Here is a 19,704-nt window from a genome sequence, read left to right as displayed (position 1 = left end):
TGGCTGGCTCAGTAGGTTAAGCGTCTGCCTTCGGCTCAGGTCATGATCCCAGGGTCCTGGGATCGAGCCCCACATCGGGCTCCTTGCTCGGCGGGGAGTCTGCTTCTCCCTCTCCTACTCCCCCTGCTTGTGTTCCCTCTCTTGCTGTGTCCCTCTGTCAAATAAATAAATAAAATCTTCAAAAAAAAAAAAATGTAGCACCCATCATAACCAAAACTGCTCTAGAAATACGTTACAGATGTTGGTGTCGTAGATTTCCTTCAAATGAAATTTATCAAAGCCCGTTCACTATATTGGCAGGAGATTATTTTACGTTAGGCCCTAAGTACTCCTGTGCATCATCATCATTCTCAGAAATTCTCCCAACAAACTCTTACTGCCAAATTATTAAAAGCAAATCTTTGAAACTTTAACTCCCGTAACTTCTGAAGTTACAAGCCGTGGTATCCCAAGGAACAGACTGAAGAGATGGGGCAACAGCCCGCCCTCGCAGGAAGAGTATACATTATCATTGATGGATTTAGCATCGTCAAGGAAGACCAGCTTTTAGTGGGAATCTGTTTTTGTTCTTAAATCTCTCCAGCAAAGACACAGCGTGGTTCACTGCTGGCTGGAAGTCTACAACAGCCCTGAAATAATAGTGATGGACCTTTCAGAAACGAGCACCCCCATGGCAGACACCCAAAAAAAGCCGTCATGGAGCAGGGCAAGGCCTTACTTCCAGCACACTTTAAAAGTTCGATTTTTTTTTTTCTAAATTGAAGTACAACAAATCCTAAAAGCACACTACACGATGATTTCTTACATTTGTATATGCCCATGAAACCACCACCCAAGCAGACTATCACCTCTCCTGCAGCAGGGTCCCTGAGAGGTCACACTCCTTAAAAGATTTTTACTAATCAGGAAAAAAAAAAAAGGTGTTTTGAAAATCCAAAAATAGGCACAAGCAGGATAGGACACTGCCACAGTTCGTGCCTGGGGAAACACTGTTCACGGAGGGTGGGAGAGACATCTGACCTCTTCTGCTCTGAAACAGGGATCTCTGAGGGAGAAGAAGCAGTCCACTGGAATACCTAATCCTAGCAAAATAAAGCAAGCCTATCTCCCACCTAAATGGAAAAGAGGATTTAGAGAAAGGACAATCCATTTTCATTCACTACAGAAAAAGCCGATGGGACTTGGGGAACACCGTGTGTCCCATAAATGCTGGCAGGGAAGGCTGGCCTTCCTCCCTCCCCGGCTTCCCGCCCATCACCTCTCACACGGGCTCCGTGTGGAAATCAGTGGGGGAAAATCCACTTTCAGAATCCCAAGGGTACAAAGAAGATAAGCTAGGAAAAAAAAAAGTCCAGCTAAAAAAAAAAGCTGACTCTGGGGGCAGACACATAGACAAGTCTGTAACAAGATAAAAATCGGAGCCCCACATTTTTGAGCCACGACTATATGCCAGGCACTGGGCTAGGCACTGTGTGTGGACTTTTCTCGTTTACTGCTCACAGAGCCTTAAGCAGAATGATGACTATCAGCATGTTACAGAAGAGGAAATTCAGTTTGGAAGAGTCAAGTAACTGCCCACAACTAGAAAGAGAGGCAAGATTCAAACCCTAGGTCTATCTGATTCTAAAACCCATATTTTGAGCCACCCCATGGGCAGGAAGTTGGCCTCCTACCCAAACCAGGCTGCCCACTCCCTTTGTGCCTGAATATGGCAGGCGAGTCTATCACCCACAGGGAGCATTCACGTGACCAGTATCTTCTGCGGTCGTCAGGGAGAGGGAATGTGGGAGAAAGCTCACCTAAGTTCTAGAAAATGCCATCACTGCCCAATCTTTTCTACCACTGCCAACCGATCCTGATGTTAGTCTTAAGCATGCTGCTTTACCCTCTTCTCTTCAATAAAAGACAGGATTCTGTTCTCCCAAGGAGGGAGGTGACACTGTGATGGACTCTTCACTTTGCTCAAGTCCCTCCCAAACAAAGACATTACCTCAAGTGGGAGCCCCTACAAGCCCCAAAGCTCCAGAGCACGATGTTTCATGCCATCCCCACCCTGGTTACACCTCGCCTCATCAGGGGACCGTAGGGGGCTCTTCGCTGCAGACACCAGAGGTGAGGAGACAGACCTCTCTCAGAATCACTGGAAGCGCCCGTGTTGACCTTGCGCACACCGTCATTCCCCCGGCTCATCACCAACAAGGGGGTTGCTCAGCATGTGTTACCGGGGGCTCTGATGTCACAGTCTTGGCAGGTTGCCACCGCCCTGTAGACCCACATGCTGCTGAGAGCCGTTCTCCAGAAACCGTCCACAGCTTGTCCCCAGACTACCCTCCCCCAGAAGTCAGCTGTCACCTGCTAAAGGTCACCCTGCCTTTTTCTTCCTTCCTGCTTTTTCTCTTTCCTCTCTCCCACCCCTTCATCCCGTTTTCCATGTTTTGCCTAACGTCCGGCTTCCTCCCTTGCTCTCAACTGGCTTCATTATCTCAGCCGAGCTCCTGCCTTCCCCAGCCACCCCACCCCCACCCACACCCACAGAAACATGGGGTCCTCCACCTGGCTGGCAGATGTGGGGTGTCCGAGAAAAGCCAACCTTTCAGATGCATGCCCACTCAGGGTACGGATGGAACACTTAAATAAGGCTTGGTTACTCAATGAGTAAATGGAAGATCGTGCTTGGGACCCCAGCAAAGCAGGGTGTGAAAATACTAATTTTTGTAAATAATTATATACGGAATGTTTTTTAAAGCATCAAAATAGTTACCATAGGAAAAATGAGAACTTTGTCAGACCTCCTCACACTTTACTTTATAGCTTTGTCTTTCCTGTTTAAACCACAAATCGGAGGGACGGGCGGGCTGGATGCTGAAGGCACCTCACGCCTTCAGACAGGCCTGCCGGGACTACGGAGAGGCGGGGAGTCTGGGCAAGTGGGCGCTGGGCCCAGAGCAGTGTCTGTTACCTTTTCCATGCGCTCAATCAGCCTGTCCAGCTCTCCGATCCTCTGGTCCTTCTCCTCGAGGCTGATCTCCGCCGCTTCCATCTTTTTATTGGCTTCTTCAATAGCTTTCAGAAAATTCTTGGTTTCTTCCTGCAAAAGAAGCACATTGTTCTCAGCACAGCCTTGGAGTCCCGAGGCTGCTAACTATGGTCCAAACAGCGCCAGCCTTGCTAAATCATGATGTCTCTCTAAAAGCACACCCTTGGGGCCTAGGAGTGTAATGAACTCAGATCAGGGACTCCCATGATTCTGATTCTCACCTGGAAATAAAGAAACACCGTGTGGCTTTTTAATGGGCCCAGTTCTTTTTTCTCCTTTTCCCCCCTGACTCCTTATGTCTAAAAAAACAAGCCTGCGAATGTTATTTCTCCCTTGACTGGATGCTCAACGTGTCAGTGTATTTGCCAACAATATAAAGGGAAGTAGGGCCATATCTGGAATTGAATGCAGAATGCCTAGACCCTTCTCCCATATCGCAAAGCCCCAAAACTCGGTCAACCATTCAGCGCATTTACGGAGCTTTAAGAACACAAGATAAGGCAGGCGCGGACTCCCGGCCTTCGAGGAACTCACACCCGCTCCTAGAGAAGCCAGGCTCTGAGGTGTACAGCCCACCTCTAGTAACAGGGACCACAGAACGCCACAGCAAAGAGCGCAGAGAGAGTGGGCTTCCCAAACGCACAGGACATTCTCATGGATGGCAGGGACTTCACGCATGGGGAGGGTGGCACTTTCAAGGCTTTGCCTGAGCTCAGGGAGGAGCAAGGGCAGGGAAGGAGGGCATCTCGGGGCAAGGGGAGCAAATGGCGGGAGAGAGGGCGCAGCCGCACGCAGGCCCGGGACCAGCCGGGAGACTGGCAAGTGGCGAGCCCAGCCAGAGAAACGGGTGTGGTCAGAGGCAGAGACTGGGGCTCTCCTGAGCAAGGAGGGGGACGCACAGAGGGAGGGAGGGACAAGTGGGGGAGTGAGTGCGCCAGTGAGGAAGCACCGTGACCCTCACCCACGTTAGAGTCCGCTGACGCCTCCCAGCAGAAACCCTGCTACCTCAGCCTCCCAGCAAGAACGGGCTGTTACTCCATGGCAGCTGGGACATACACACCAGGAGAGCCTCCTTCTCGGCGCTGTGGTTCTGCCGCTCTTCCTGCAGCTTTTCTTCGTACCAGTTGTACAGCCTCTTGGTCATCTCCCTCATCACCTCAGCGTTGGCTTCCTGGGAGGACTGCACCTACAAAGACGCTCAGGTCAGAGCCCCGGCTTTTGCCGGCTCCGGGGAACCAGCACCCCTCACGGCGTGTGCGGGAGGCAGAAGCGGCAGGGACCCAAGGGGGAGGGACAGCAGGAAGGTGGGGCTGAGCCCACGGGTAGAAAGAGACAGGCGGGACTTTACACAAAGACCCTCCACGTGAGTGAATTTTTCAAGAGACAGAAATGTACCTAAGTATCAGCCCTGTCCCCCCAGTTTAGCCACTTTTAAACTGAATTCTCCCAGGGCGCCCGGCTGCCTCAGTCGGTTAAGGGTCTGACTCCGTTTCGGCTCAGGTCACGATCTCAGGCTTGTGAGATGCAGCCCCAAGTCTGGCTCTGTGCTGGGTGTGGAGCCTGCTTCAGATTCTCTCTCTCTCCCTCTCCCTCTGTCCCTCCCCCCACCTCTAAAAAATTTTGAATTCTCTCTAAAATGTGTCCATGCTTCAGTCTTCTTAATCCCTTTTTTTAAGGACTTTTCCTGCCTAATGTCTTTTGATCTTGAAATTTTATTATCTTTTATGCTATCAATTTTAACAAACTTTTTTTTCTGGATGAGATTTCCACACCCTAATTAACCTCAAAAGAGATGCTTTTTTAATTCTGGAATATTCTGTTGTAGGCTGACAAAAAGATCACTACATTATTAGAATTGGGTCGGAGTAGGATAAGCAATAAAATTTAAAAATTCAAAGGTTACCTATTGAAGGAAGGAATGAGAGACAAAAGGGGATATTACAGATACAGATACTCTATTTCTGAATATATTGTTTTGTAGATTTGACTCTGAATTAAGTAAATCATTTATCTGTTATAAAAAATAAATAAATTTCAAGAAATTACCTACCAAGACCATTCAATGGGAAAAGAATGGTATTTTCGACAAACGGTGCTGGGACAAATGGATAGCCACATGCAAAAGAACGATGTTAGACGCCTAACACACCATAGCCAAAAATTAAGCCAAAATGGATCAAAGGCTTAAATGTAAAAGCCAAAACTATAAAACTCCTCTAAGAAAACATAAGGTAAATCTTTATGACCTTTGGTGAAGCAATGGTTTCTTAGGAGACCAAAAGCACACGTGACAAAAGATAAACAGAAAGACTTCATCAGTATTTAATATTAAAACTTCTGTGCTTCAAGGGATTCCATCAAGAAAGTGAAAAGACAACCCAGAGAGTGGGAGAAAAGATCTGCAAGTCACGTATCTGGTAACTTGTATCCAGAATATATAAGGAATTTTTACAATTCAATAATAAAATATCCAACTTTAAAATGGGTGAAGGCTCTGATAGATTTCTTCTTTGGAAAGATATACAAATGACCTAGAAGCACATGAAATATGCTCAACATCATCCGTTATCAGAGAACACAAAACCACAACGAGATACACTTCCCACTCCTGGGATGGCCATCAGCAGTGAGGCAGTACCAAGCGTTGGTGAGGATGTAAAATGGTGCAGGCATATTTCTAGATTACCTTTCATACAGTTTCATACAGTTTGGCTCTTCCCCCACCACCACCACATGCATACATTATTTTAAAATTTTGTTATGTCAGAGAAGTGGGGAAGCCTTTGCAGGCAAGTTGCCCACGTGGACTGGAATCTGTCCCATTAATTACCCTGGCCAAACAGTACCTAGGAGAGACTTAAGTTCAGCTCATGTAAGAAATCTGGAGCCAGCCTTTCCATACATTTGTGCCTTCCTAAATATTGCATCTAGAAACATTCCCACCTGGTCTGGGGAACACTCAGCCAGGGACTCCTGGTTCCTGTGCAGGCCCAGCTCAGGAGAGAAGAAAAAGTCAGCAGTACTTTCTGGCTTTTCCAGCAACACACCTCTTTTTTTCAAAGCTAACTCTTATTCAGACACACAGTATATGAAATAATAAAGAGAAGAGCTGCCCTGTTTGAAGTGAGGCAAAGAGCAGCTGATCTACTCTCGAGCAATCTGGTCAGGGTGTTTGTGTTTGGCCAGGCAGACTGTGCGGGCACAAACCCATGGGGTGACAATCACAGTGACGACACAGTGTAATGTGGCAACCCCTCCCTCCGTGTGAGGCAGCCCCACACGAAGGGGGACCACATGTCCCTGTGTGTGTCCCTAACTCAATTTAAAAAAAAAAAAATTATTTATTTGAAAGAGAGAGAGAGAGAGGGCGTGCGAGCAGGGGGAAGGGCAGAGGGAGTGGGAGAGAGAATCCTCAGCAGACTCCCCGCTGAGCACGGAGCCCAACGCAGGGCTCCATCCCACGACCCTGAGATAATGGCCTGAGCCGAAACCAAGAGTCAGGTGCCCAACTGACTGAGCCACCCAGGCGCCCCTCCCCCAACTCAATTCTTAATAGCACCACCTTTCACTCCCAAGCGTATTCTGGTTTGAGCAATAGATTATATGGATACACTACCTAGGAGGTACTCTCCCTCTAGGATTGCCTAATGCTGTGTTGAACACAATTGGAAAGCCACAGACTTAAGTACGAACAAATTCATTCAGGAAGTAATTTACCGAGTGCCTTCTACAAGCCACCCAGGGGTCTGCTCCTACCAGGGGGTAGGAGATCAATCCAGGCTTCACATCCGGAAGGGGCCTTAACACCTCCAAGGCAGGAGAAGCCCCGCTGAGGAATAGGCACAGCCTGGTGGACAAGAGGGACACTGCCCAGAGCCCTTGGTCACCCACGGATCTTCTTCCTGCGTGCTCTCAGGCTCTTTCTTCTCACGCCAGACAGAAAGACCTTGAGACGTCAGAGAAAATCTAAATAGTGAAGCTTCTGAAGTCCCAGGCCTGTGGGCACCCCCAGGGCCCTCTCAGTATGCGACAGCAGCGCCCTGACGATGGTCTCAGCAGCCCTTGAGGCCGCCGGGGCCGGGGCAGGAGTGCCCGCTGGGGGTCTTCATGGGGCACCCCAATCTAGACTGACAGCAGCGAACACAGAAACCCCCTCAGTGCCCTCAAGCCCGGCCCTGTGGAGTTGGCCACAAAAATGTGGGAAAGGAGATGGAATTACCAAAGATGGGAAGAAAGAGGAGAAACGGGAAAGAAGAGAAGGGTCAGGGGGACATCAGCGCTCCCCCACTTCACCTTCATTTTCAGCAGCTGGTTTTCAACTTGCGCCACCTCCAGCTGCCTCTGCTTTTCCCGCAGCTGGCCCATGGATGCTTCGTAGGTCTGCTGCAGATCTCTCATTTGATCCTTAATGCTGCTATTTTCCAAAGTAACATCCACCAGGGTTTTCTAGGGACACGAGAAAGAAATCAAAACCAGATCCGGCGAGTGAGTCAACATGGCCAGAGGCATGCACCGGGACATCCCTCTGCCATTAACCACTGAGAGAGAGGTCAGGTCCCGGCCGCTGCAAGCCGGGACGCTGGTGTCTGGGGGGCTGAGGGTCCCCCAGCCGTGGGCAAGAGGTCAGCGAGCCTCTGCCCACTGCTTAGGACGGACGGAAACGGCCTAAAATGGAGTCTTTCCAAGGAAAAATGTTCATAATGCATCATTTCACATAGAAAAAAATTGGGTTTTGGGAAAATAGTAAGGCTAGAACAAATCCCATTTTGAGAAGGAAAATGTATAAGCATTTGTTCAAATGTATCTATGCAGAGAAACTTTTTTTAAAGACTAGGATGAATTTCACCAAAATCCAAATAATAGGTTATCGCTATGTGGGAGGATTATGGAGGATATCTGTTTCCTTCCCTGTGTCTTCTGTATCTTTCAAATTCCCACAACAAAATCGAAAAACAAAACGTGTTTTGGAGAATGGAGATAGTGCCCTTCTTCCTTAAAGGGGCCGTCACTGCTGTGTTGGTGGCCTGCCTGTCAGCACGGGCTAGCACGGCTGAGGTGCTGGTGATGGCCGCAAGGGCGTCACCCTCCCCTCGTAGAGCACGGCGGCGACGAAGGAGCACCAGGAGCAGAGGCTGGTGACTCGGAGGGGTGCCTGACAAGCGTCAGAAGCCTGTTGATGACTGCTCCGGGCCACCCACCGGAGCAAGAACGATTAAATACATACTGGTGTTTAGTTAATGCTTTGGGTTCTACTTGGTTAACTCCTCGTACAGAGAATGGCCTCCATAACCCGAATTCTCACCACTGGGCACCGGGGTATGGGCACCATCTACCACCTCCCCAAGTCGCGTTCAACTTTCAGTTAGACGTGGAAACTCTGGTGTTGGACCCATTTTCTAACACCTTTGTCCTCTTTGTAGATGATCAGTCCCTGAAGCTTCCTCAAGTCCTTAGCCTCCCCTTTGGATAAAAAAAACCTCCTCGAATCAGGAGAAAAGACTTTTGATGGAGGTACACTGATATTAAAGAATATACAGAAGCCATTTGGAAGCACAGAATCAGAAAATATTTGAGCTGCAAGGGGCTTTAGAAACCACCTGGCCCCACCACCCCCTCTCCAAGGCCCACTGGCTTTAGAGATACAACTCTTGTGCTCATGAGCCTACATCTGGACCCAGAGACCAGAGTTCTAACCCTGACTCTGCTACTAGCTAGAAGCTAGACACCTCGTTCCAGTCATTTCTTTCTGCTGGCCTCAGCTTGTTGATCCATAAAACAAGGGGACTGGAGATCAGCAGTTCCTTCCCGTTCTGACATTCTTTGAAATCAAACCAAGGGTCTGGTCTCACGGTCAATAATAATGAATATGGGACGGTCTGGGCAATGGGAGAGGTCAGGGCCTTGCAGAATTAAGAAACCAACTATCTTCAGACTCACTTGAATTTCCTGGCTGTGATATGGTGCCTTTCTTTTCTCCTTTTTCTCCTTCTTCTTCTTTTTAACAATAGTTTTTAATGTTTTCATGATAAAGCTCCTCGGTCTGCCCCAGGCCAAGAGGCTGGACCATAACTAGGAACCAGTCAGGGTACCTGGGTCACCGCTGACCCTGTTCTAACAGCTGACCTCACAGCCTGGGGCACCAGTGGGATGGCAGATCGGAAGTAACGGTGGGGAAGAAAAACCAGAAAGTCAGTACCCGTACCAACCAGGTCTGAGCTCAGGGGAGGTGCGGCATCTCCCAGTTAGCCGGGAGTGAGAAGATGCCCCAGAGAGAAGGAAAGGGACCTGGCCAACCCCTCTGGATGGCAGGAGGAAGGGAAAGCCAAGGCTACTGACTAAACCAGACCCAGAGCAGGGCCAGGCCTGAGGCCAGGGGAAACCGGGCGTGCACTAAGAAGGACCAGGAAAAGGGTGAGGCTCCGAGACCCCACCAGAAGTGGCCTCCCAGCCACCGGGGCTCACTGCAGCGCCCACTCTGTGGTTGGCATTGCTGCTCTACCAGCTGTTACTGGACCTTAGGTTCATGGGGAAGGGGATGATCCCAACATGAAAATCTGTTTATCTGACAAGTCATTTACACAGAACCGGGAAGGACAGTAATAGCCGTGGGACCTTTAAGAGGAGGGTAAAAAGATAAGAACCAAATGAACTTGGAGGCGAGGCAGAAACGATTGTTATATCTGGAAACTAAAGCCAAGGAAGCGGTTTCTGGTGAATGTAACACTCTGTCCTGAACACTTTCAGGTTAATTTGCATAGGAGACGCAGGACTCGGCTGGAAGGTGACAGCGGGTGGCACTGGCCTGGTGAGCTCCCAGCAAATCAGATTACTCACGAAAGCAATCCTCCGGAAGTGGAAGCGGATTGACAACACACATCTGGAGGATCCTGAGTCTCTCTGCTTCCCTGTCGGCACGCATAGGATTTCTTTTCTTGCGAAATAATTTCTAAGTTAGGCAAACGTGCTTCACAGCCCCTGGGAGCTCCTGGCCACGCGTGACTACAGACCGCCTGTGATTAAGTCTGTCTTTCCCGTGCCTGGGTGGGGCTTCCTGAAACCGGGGCTGCAAGGAGCAGGGGCTGATGTGCAGTTCTAGGCACTGACACTTAAGACCCACTCGGGTACCTGCTGGAGAAAGGGCCACCTCTAGCATGGAGCTCAGGATCTAAACTCCCATTTTAACAAAGGCAAAAACAAATTCAACTCAAAGATTAAGAGCCTCCTCTTGGAAGCACTTCCTTTCACTCCCTTCACGTCCTGGCGGGGTCTTTGCTGTGGCCGTGCCTGAAGGATCCCGCATAATGATCTGAAGACATCCCGTGACTTGCTTTTCTACAAACGCACAGGGCCCACACCTGGTGAGGCGTGCCTGCCCCGCAACAGAGGGCCCCGGGCTAACGGTGAGCAGATGAGTACCTGCAGGCCGATGGAGTCCGACGTTAAGGCTGAGTTCGTGGCATTAAAACTGTCCAGGGCCGACGACTGTGTCTGGATGTGATTCTCGAGATACTCCTGCCGAGCCTGGGAAGCCTGGGCAGAGGATGAGGTAGTTACACAAAACCACATATACCCGCAACAAGCTTCGGTTAGGCGAGAACCTTCTCCTGATAGTTCAAAGACAGCTTAAGGTTACAAAGTCAACATCGGCATGACCCAGAGAGGGGAAAGACATGAACACTCTTCCTTCACGTGTCCCCCCGCAGGGCCTCGCTTGGTCCTCAGCACGCATGGGGCAGCCAGAACACCCCGCTTTATATGGTGGAGGGAACCGAATCCGAGGAGGTCAGGGATTTGCGCAGCAGCAGCTGAGAAGGGGCGCTGCTGCGCCTAGGACCCAGCTGGAACATCTTCTCCTGCCAGCCTGCTCTTCCTACCCACCGCGGAGAGAACACGCATGCGGCTCCCGCCCCCCTCCAGCGTGTTCCGGGGCTGCCGCCGCCGTTGTGTGCTCCCTGCCGGGCGTGCGTGTGCAGCACGTCGGAGACGCGTCCGGCAGCGAGAGGTCCAGCGGGGTCACGCCAGACGTGCAAGAAGGGCCGGCCGTACCGCGGCAGGAGGCGGGGAAGTAGGGGTAAGGGCGCGGGGCAGGCTCACGGGGGGACGCCTGTGGGGTGTGGGGGCCCACGGAACGGGCGGTGGCCTGTGGGGGGGACCTGTCCCCGCGGGCCGTGGGAGCGGGCTGGGCGGCCGTGGCGCGTTTATCCGCCCGCAGCCCTGTAATCAAGGCCGCGGCTCGCTCTTCAGCGGGTCACCTCCCAGCCGAGCCACGCGCCAAACTCTAAGGCACGACTGTCTAGCTGTGCTTCCTTCCTGCAGATACTCACCTTTATGGAAAGTGTGTCATATATACGTGCACTTTTATTTCTTCAACATTATGAATCACAAGTACAAAAAAAAATTTTCTTTCCTCACGGGCATTAGCTTGTTTAAACCAGAGGAATGTTATTTTTTCTTAAATTTGAAAGTAATACCTTCACGTAGTTCAAACGTTTACAAAATATAAAAGGTAGACACTAAAATCAATCAATCACTCGTGTCCCATCTGCTCAGGTACCACCTGGCCCGCTCTGCCCCTCAACTAAGAATCACGGTTAACTGGTTTCTTGATTATCCTTCTAGTAACTACTTTTGCACCCACAGAACTATCTAACCATACTTATTTTCCCCTCCTGTTTTACACAAGTGGTAGCTCACTGTACAGATTTCCTTGTATCTAACTTTTTTTTTTTTTTTTTACCATCTACTCTGTATCTTTGAAATCTTTCCGTATCTCTTTCTGAGGAGCTTACTTGCTCTTTTTATTCTTACCTCCCCCTCTCCCATTCCCTCCTCCTCCCCCTCCACCTCCTCCTCCCTCCTCATTTTTTTTAAAGATTTATTTATTTATTTTTAGAGAGAGAATGGGGGGCGGGGGGGAGGGCAAAGGGAGAGAGACTTAAGCCTTAAGCACACTCCATACACAGCGCAGAGCCTGACGCAGGGCTCGATCCCACAACTCTGAGATCACGACCTGAGCAGAAATCAAGAGTCTAATGCTCAGCTGACTGAGCTACCCGGGCACCCCCTTTTTTTTTTTTTTTAATTCTGTGTATTCTATTTTTGAAGTGGTAATTTATTTTACTTTCCCCTTTTTTTTTAAGATTTTTTTTTTTTTATTTGACAGAGAGAGACGCAGCGAGAGAGGAAACACAAGCAGGGGGAGTGGGAGAGGGAGAAGCAGTCTTCCCGCTGGGCAGGAAGCCCGATGCGGGGCTCGATCCCAGGACCCTGAGATCATGACCTGAGCCGAAGGCAGACGCTTAACGACTGAGCCACCCAGACGCCCCTTACTTTCCCCTTCTTGATGGACATTTAGGTCTCCAATCTTGTTACTGTTGCAAACAATGCTGTGATAACTAAGCTCATGCATACGTCATTTCACATGTGAGAGTTTACAGAATACATTCTTCAGAACAGAATTGCTAAGTCACAAGACAGAGGCCTTTGCAATTTTGTAGATACTGCCAAACTGCTCCACCCTCAGAGGGATTCAGAATTACGTCCTCTCCAGCAATCTGCCTGTTCTCCACACCACTGCTAATTGTGTCTTGTCCGCTCCTACAGGGATGCCAGTCTCATAGGTAAAAATTACATCTCAGTTTGACTGACTTTCTCTTACTGAGAATGAGGCAGAGCATCCTGTCAGACATTTAAGAGCTCTTCATCCTTCTTTTACTAAAAGTTATCTATAACAAATATCTTCCCTATTTTTATGAGTTGTGGCCTTTTCTTCTTGATGTCTGTACACTCTTTAAATACTCAGAAAATTAGCCTGTTATCTAGGATATGAAGGGCAATCATTTTTGCTAGGTTTCTCATTGGACTTTGGTGTTTTTGCCAGCACACATCTTTCATTTCAGTGTAGTCAAAGTTATGAAACTTTTCTTTTGTGGTTTTGGGATTTCATGTCAGAGTAACAAAAAGCCTTCCCCATCCCAAGAGTATAAAAGAACTCACACAGGTTTTCTTCTGGCACTTTTAAATATTATCTTCAGAATTTAAGTCTTTGATCTCTTTGGAATTCATCCAGATATAAGTCTATCATGACAGCATATAAGTTGTCCCCTCAGCATATACTGACTTGTCCATTTCCCTCCCTTTATTTGAGTTGCTACATTTATCATATATTGGTGTACATTTCTGGGCTTTTTTCACGGATGCTTATTTATTTATGTGTCAATATGATACTGTCCTAATCTTTGAGGCTCTCTCAGTTTCTTGTAATATTAATAGAGCTAGTCTTCCTCATTGCATTTTTTTTCCAGAATTTCCTCAACTCTTCATATTTATTTTCAGTATACTTTGGAATCATCTAGTCCAGTTGTAGAAACAACATAAAAATCTGTTGGTATTTTTATGGGGTTACATTACATTCATACGTTAACCTGAATAGTACTGACGTCTTACGAAGTTGGCGCTTCCTGTCTAAGCACATGGTATGTCTTTCCTCTTGGTACAGTTTACTCCTAGATATTTGGTAGTTTTCTGTAGCTCTTATTTCTTCTTACCAGTTGTTTTTCGTATACTGAAATCTCTTTGTTTGTATCTATTAATTTTTTTACCCTGCTACCTTACCAAATTGTTTTTTATAGTTGTTTTTTATTTTTCACTGGTCCACTTGTGCTTTCTGGGTATATAATCATATAGTTTGTAACAGTGACAGTTTTACATCTACCTGTCCAGTTTTTCTACCTCTAAATTCATTTCTCTTGTTTAATTCCACTGGCTAGTCTCTCAGGTACAATCATAAATCGTAACGATGATAGCTGGCTTCCTCGTCTTATCCCTGACTATGGAGGGAATGCTTTGAATGTAAAGATTATTCTTGCCACAAAAACATCCCTTTAAATAATAAACTTAATTCTGTGATAAAATTCCCTCAGTTCATTTAAAATATGATTCCACTCACAAAGAACATCATAAACTCAAATATGTTCAGGCACCAGCCACTCAGAGGGAGTGCTAAGCCCTACCACCCCTCCATATTTCCAAGTCACTGAGATATTCACTTACTGACAATTCCTGGGTGAGCTGTCGAATCTTCTGTCTCATTTCGTTATAGTCTCCATACATTCGCTTCCTTACTTTTTCCAAAGTGGCTCTCACCTGCAGCCCACAAAGATGCTAGTTAGAGATCAAGCTATAACATTTTCATGTGAGGTTTGCTGAAACCCAAATGACAGGAGGGCCCCACAAAAAAACAATTTTAAGAACATGACAGTTTGGGGGACGCCTGGGTGGCTCAGTCAGTTAAGCGTCTGCCTTTGACTCAGGTCATGATCCCAGAGTCCTGGGATCGAGGCCCGCACTGGGCTCCTTGCTCGGTGGGGAGCCTGCTTCTCCCTCTGCCTGCCGCTCCCCCTGCTTGTGCTCTCTCGCTCTCTCTCTGACAAATAAATAAATCTTAAAAAAAAAAAAAGAACATGACAGTTTGGGAGATTAAGGGAGAAAACCACTCCTAATATCTAGTTAGAAGCCAAGAGAATTATCCAAATAATACCAATAATAATATGCATCATGATTATATATTATTATAATTATTAACAAAGGTTAATTATCCAAATAATAAGCTCTGAAGAAAAAATGGTTTGTTGAAATTCAGCTATCACCTATCAAAACACATTCAGGCAAGACTTACCCCTCTTCCTATCATGCATTCTTTTGTTTTTTTTTTTAATTTTATTTATTTATTTGACAGAGAGAGACACAGCGAGAGAGGGAACACAAGCAGGGGGAGTAGAAGAGGGAGAAGCAGGCTCCCCGCTGAGCAGGGAGCCCGATGCGGGGCTTGATCCCAGGACCCTGGGATCATGACCTGAGCTGAAGGCAGATGCTTAATGACTGAGCCACCCAGGCGCCCCTATCATGCATTCTTATAAGTTGAAAATTTATAACAAGTCGATTCTATAAACAGGTGGCTAGGAGAACCAAAAAAACCCAAACCAAAAAGCAACCTCTAATTTTCCCTGTCTCTGCTCTGACTACCAAAGAGCAATTAAATATCTGGAATATGCAGCAGGGAAGTATGAGCTTAGAGAGACCATAAATTTGAACATTAGTTCCTCGATAATCACCAATAACACACAAGGCACGAAGTATAACAAAGGTCAGGGTGGTGCCCTAGACACCTGTTCACACAACCACTGATGAAGTCCCTCTATAGCAGCGCTTCTGAAGAGGAACCAGGTCCTTAAAAATTTTATAAATAAAAACAAAAAAAACCTTGACCCTATCTCCTCCCTTCTGCTGCTGCCCCTCTGGTGGAGAGCTCAGGGGTCCTCAAATAGAAAAGAAGAATCAAGGGAGCCCTCTGCAGAGAGCTCCAGAACTTCCACCGCAGAAAGGGCTGGAAGGCAGCAGTTGGTTGGGATAAGGGGTATGTAGCGGACAGCATGGGAGGGGCAGAGACTTCACCCTGAAGCTGTATTTGCATAGCCAGCTCATGGTTTTAAATCAGACTGCATGTTTATTAGGGCTGACTGCATCTTGGTGAAGATTTCGGCAGCGGGGTCTAAGTTAAGGTGCCAAGCCTTCCCTAAACGAATTCTGATAACAGAGTCTACTTTTGTGCTGTTATCTACAAACATTTTGGGAAAATGAGGCCCAAAACACAACTCTTCACTCTGGGCAGACAGAATGGCTTTCACCGTGGCCCTGAGTTGGTGCTCCTGCTGCTCACCAGGGCGCAGTGGGCCGGCTCTCAAGCCGGGTGGCAAATACTTCAGGAAGCCAGCTGGGCCAGAGTCACTCATGGCAAGAGAGAACCAACAATCCCATAAACATACTAAGGGATAAGTAGGCCAGGGATGGATCTGAAGTCACCTATAGAAGGTGGGACCTGGAAATTAACTCTAAGTTGCAGGTCCCAGTGAAGGCTGGTAATTCAGGTCAGAACCACCCCTGTGTCCTAGGCACATGTCATCCCTGGTTCACAACCAGCCTCCACCTGCTGTTTGTGTCTTGGGCAACTGGTGACTCTCAGCTCTGCTTCAAAGGTTTACCTCTAAAGCAGTACCATGTTATCTAAGACATATGAGAAGGGACTAAGTATTTCCACGAGAAAAATAGGGGAGACTAGGGATGTTCAAGTTGCTTCTATATAGGAAAAATGATTAAAAATAATATTTGCAGAGTAGGATGACTGGGGATTTGAGGCTGATGGTTGTCACACTTGTCCTGTGCTTTTGTGTGTGTACCTTTTTTGGTTTTCCTTCATTTTCTCTGTTAAGCATTTATTATTTTCAATTAAGACAAGATGTTTTTATTCCTTTTTAATTATGTAAGTATCCAAATCTTTCAAGACTCATGAAAGAAGGTGCTCAAAATATTTATTATTTTTAATATTTGATAAGAAATGTTCTTTTAAAAAATCCATACGAAAGCTGACAACATGACTTTGTGTCTTCTCTGCAAACACTCCAAATAAAAAGTTGGCAGTTTTGACTTCAGGGGTCCCCTCCCAACCTCCACAATCTATACAGGAAAAAACTGAAGCCCAGGGAGAACAAAAGCTTGGCTGGGCCAAACACAGAGGTGGACATTGAACCGAGGTCCAGGGGATACCCCACTGCCCCACACTGTTCTGCTTCTCATGAGCACTTTCTAGTCCACAGGCTGGTGCTCAGGGCCCATCAGTGTCAGAGAAGCTCATTCCCTCTCCATCTAATCACACTGATTTGGTCAACAAAGGCGCTGGGAGGCCAAAGAACTAAAAAGGAATGGAGATGGATGGATGGATGGAGACACAGATGAAAAGAAACAAAAAATTTAGAAGGAAATGTTCCTTAACCACGGTTCTAATTAAATGATGGAATTATGGATGGTTTTATTTTCTTATTATACATTTTTGTATTTTCCAAATTTCTTTGAAAAAAGTGTGTAATTAAAAAATTAAGAAATGTAATATTAAACACAAAGAAATGACATTGATTGGCCTGAGATGGACAGTGTCTACTGTGTTTGACTTCTCAGCATCTGTTTCAACATAACTGATTGGTCTGAACCAGCCATAATCAATTTCACTCCCCTCGCCAGGGGATCCATCCAGGGATGGATTGGGAATGGGCATGTGACCCAACCCTGGCCAATGAGACATGAGGAGAAGCCTAATAAAGGGCCTCTAAAAAGAAACCAGAGATGAGTAGCCTCTTTTCTTCTTCGAGACACCATGATATTTTCAGATGATGCCCGAGCCTGAAGCTGAAGGCCAGAACCAAGGGAAACTCAGACAAGTAGGACTGGAGCCTGGACATGCCCTGGTCAGAGCCTACCTACCCCTACACATATCCCCACACGAGACAAATTTCCTTTCTGAGTTGGCGTCTCTGTTCCTTACAGCCCAAAGCAACCAAATGTATACAGTTTTTGAAACTCATGTGCTGGGAATGGAGTGTCCAACATAATAAGCAAAGATCACTTAAAAGCCTCCATATTATACACGGAAGATGGGAGTTATTTGGTCTCCTGAGCATCCCTACTTAGTCACCTCCAGCAGTTCACTCTAGACCTCACTGCAGAATTACATCTGCACCTTTAACATTACCGTGAAGATATGTAGAAACATTTCCATCCAAAATGGTAACACTAGGAATTCTTCCAAAAGGCCTTATTACATTCACTCCACCGTCTCACATGCTACACAAGGAGTATAAACAAAACAAACAAACATCTTTAAATGACTCACGTCTCTGATGTAGTTCATCTCTTCTTTCAGCTGGTTGGTGGACCACCCATACACCACCATTTCTTTCTGCTCATTTGGATCCGATCTCCGTACCACGCCGTAGACAACACCCTGAGGAAGTTTCCTGGTTGGCTCCCCATTGCTTAGGTCAGGGTGCTTCAAGAAGGGAGAAAAGAGGAAAGAATAATGACGGTTTAGGCCTCGTGGGAGCGGCTTTGAGAAGGGGTGCACTGGGTATGGGCATGCGGGCTGTGCGGGCACTGAGGAGCCGGGTGGCAAGGAGAGGCCGGAGGAGACCCAGCTGCTCACCCTTCTCCCGCTTGTACCTGGCCTGGGCTGGGCCAGCTTTTGCCCTAGAGGAAGGGCATCTTTCTCGAATTTCTACTGAAGCCCTATCCACCCACCTAAGAGTGCCCCTGCAGGGCCCCTCCGGCCCGGACGGGCACCCTTCTCATGGACCTGTGTTGTCCCCTCAGGACAAGAGCAAGTGTCTGCACTCTCCTAGTCCTCGTATCCTGGTAATGCTGCTTTTCCCGTGATATCAGTTCCTCTGGATACCTTCAACCTCATCGCTAAATACAACCCTTGAAATGCATGAGGTTGAGATACTGGGGGAAGAATGCTGGCTGCCCTCTGGCAGCCAAATTGTCCCCTGAGGGTAGGACTGACCCTGGACCAGCTCTGAGCAAAGGAGGGTGGGGGGATGAGTACACAACCTGTTGTGACCATTCATGAAATATTTCTGAAAAGCCAGGCAAAAGAACCTTCCAGCACCTTAATTCCTTCACCTAAAGCTTTGATCAGTGTTGAAATGCAAACGCCCTTGGGAAGGGGTAATATGTCCAAGTCCTAACACACCTTTACAGAATGAAGGCTCAAGAAGCCCGAGAAAGGGAAATTAAGATTTGTTCAGCTTCTACCATAAGCCAGATACGTTCCTTAGCACGTTGAATCTTTACGACCACTCTGGGACAAAGCGATGAGCCTCTCCACTTGATAGCTGAGAAAACCAAAGTTCAGAGAGGTTAAATAACTTGCTTCCAGCCACATATCCAGATTCAAGGCCGATTCTCTGACACGAAGTATACCTCCCCATACTGCAGGCTTTGTTAGGTGCAGGAGGCCAGAGTAAGAGCCCCTAGGAGGGAGAAGGAAGGGCAGGACAAAACCAGGGACTGAGACTTCATAGACAAACCAACCCACATTCAGTCTCCCTTGGGGCTGACCCTGGTACCTTGATAATCTCAGTACAGAAGCCTGAATTCCATAATGGCAACTCTGCTCTCCCACTAATTTTTTATTTTTTTAAGATTTCATTTATTTATTTGGAGCGGGGGGAAACATGAGTGAGGGAGGGACAGGAGAGGGAGAGATTCTCAAGCAGACTCTGTGCGGAGCCGAACTCAGGGCTCGATTCCACAACCCTGAGATCACAACCTGAACTGAAATCAGGAGCCGGATGCCCAACCAACTGAGCCACACAGGTGCCCCTCCCACTAATTTTTAAACCACCGCTGCATAAATTCCTTCCATGCACCTGCAAAATATGTTTGGCATACAAAATCGTAATTTGCATTTTAAAATCATTCATTTGGGCAGAATAAAAACTTTATGATCCCATTCATTTAAAGTTTGTCAAAGAACAGTCTAAAAAGATACATGACAAATTATTAATAATAATGACCTCTAAGGAGGGGACAGCGGGGCAGGGGTACTGGGTATCAGAACATCTTTCAATTCTTTCTTTATACCCATTTGTATTGTCTGTCTGTCTAGGATGGGAGCTTTAAAAAAAAAAAAAAAAACTAGAAAACGAAAGATCCATTGCTTCCCATCCTTCGGTACATATTTGGCAAGAGATGGGATATGAGGGGTTGTGACACTCTGTATCTGCTTCCAGAAAATGATTCCGCTTGAGTCCTTGGTGCTTGGCTCCCACAGGCAC

At 47.3% G+C, this 19,704-nt stretch overlaps 1 protein-coding gene across 3 annotated transcripts in view; it reads right to left on the bottom strand.

The window, feature by feature from the left end:
• Positions 1-19,704, bottom strand: part of MYZAP (myocardial zonula adherens protein) — an 86,222-nt gene that overhangs the window by 43,674 nt on the left and 22,844 nt on the right. For 2 of the 3 annotated variants that reach the window (XM_032416998.1, XM_032417000.1), the window contains exons 3-8: positions 17,760-17,915; positions 14,090-14,182; positions 10,454-10,567; positions 7,331-7,483; positions 4,098-4,223; positions 2,960-3,088 (exon numbers count right to left, since the gene is read on the bottom strand). In XM_032416998.1, coding sequence (XP_032272889.1) covers positions 2,960-3,088; positions 4,098-4,223; positions 7,331-7,483; positions 10,454-10,567; positions 14,090-14,182; positions 17,760-17,915 — 771 coding nt within the window. The remainder of the gene's footprint in view (positions 1-2,959; positions 3,089-4,097; positions 4,224-7,330; positions 7,484-10,453; positions 10,568-14,089; positions 14,183-17,759; positions 17,916-19,704) is intronic. The other variant, XM_032416999.1, reaches the window with a different exon arrangement.

The sequence above is a fragment of the Phoca vitulina genome, unplaced genomic scaffold, assembly GCF_004348235.1.
Source record: "Phoca vitulina isolate PV1807 unplaced genomic scaffold, GSC_HSeal_1.0 scaffold20, whole genome shotgun sequence".
Lineage (NCBI taxonomy): Eukaryota > Metazoa > Chordata > Mammalia > Carnivora > Phocidae > Phoca > Phoca vitulina.
The sequence above is the reverse complement of the archived record's forward strand: the minus strand, read 5'-3'. Positions and strand labels throughout refer to the sequence as shown.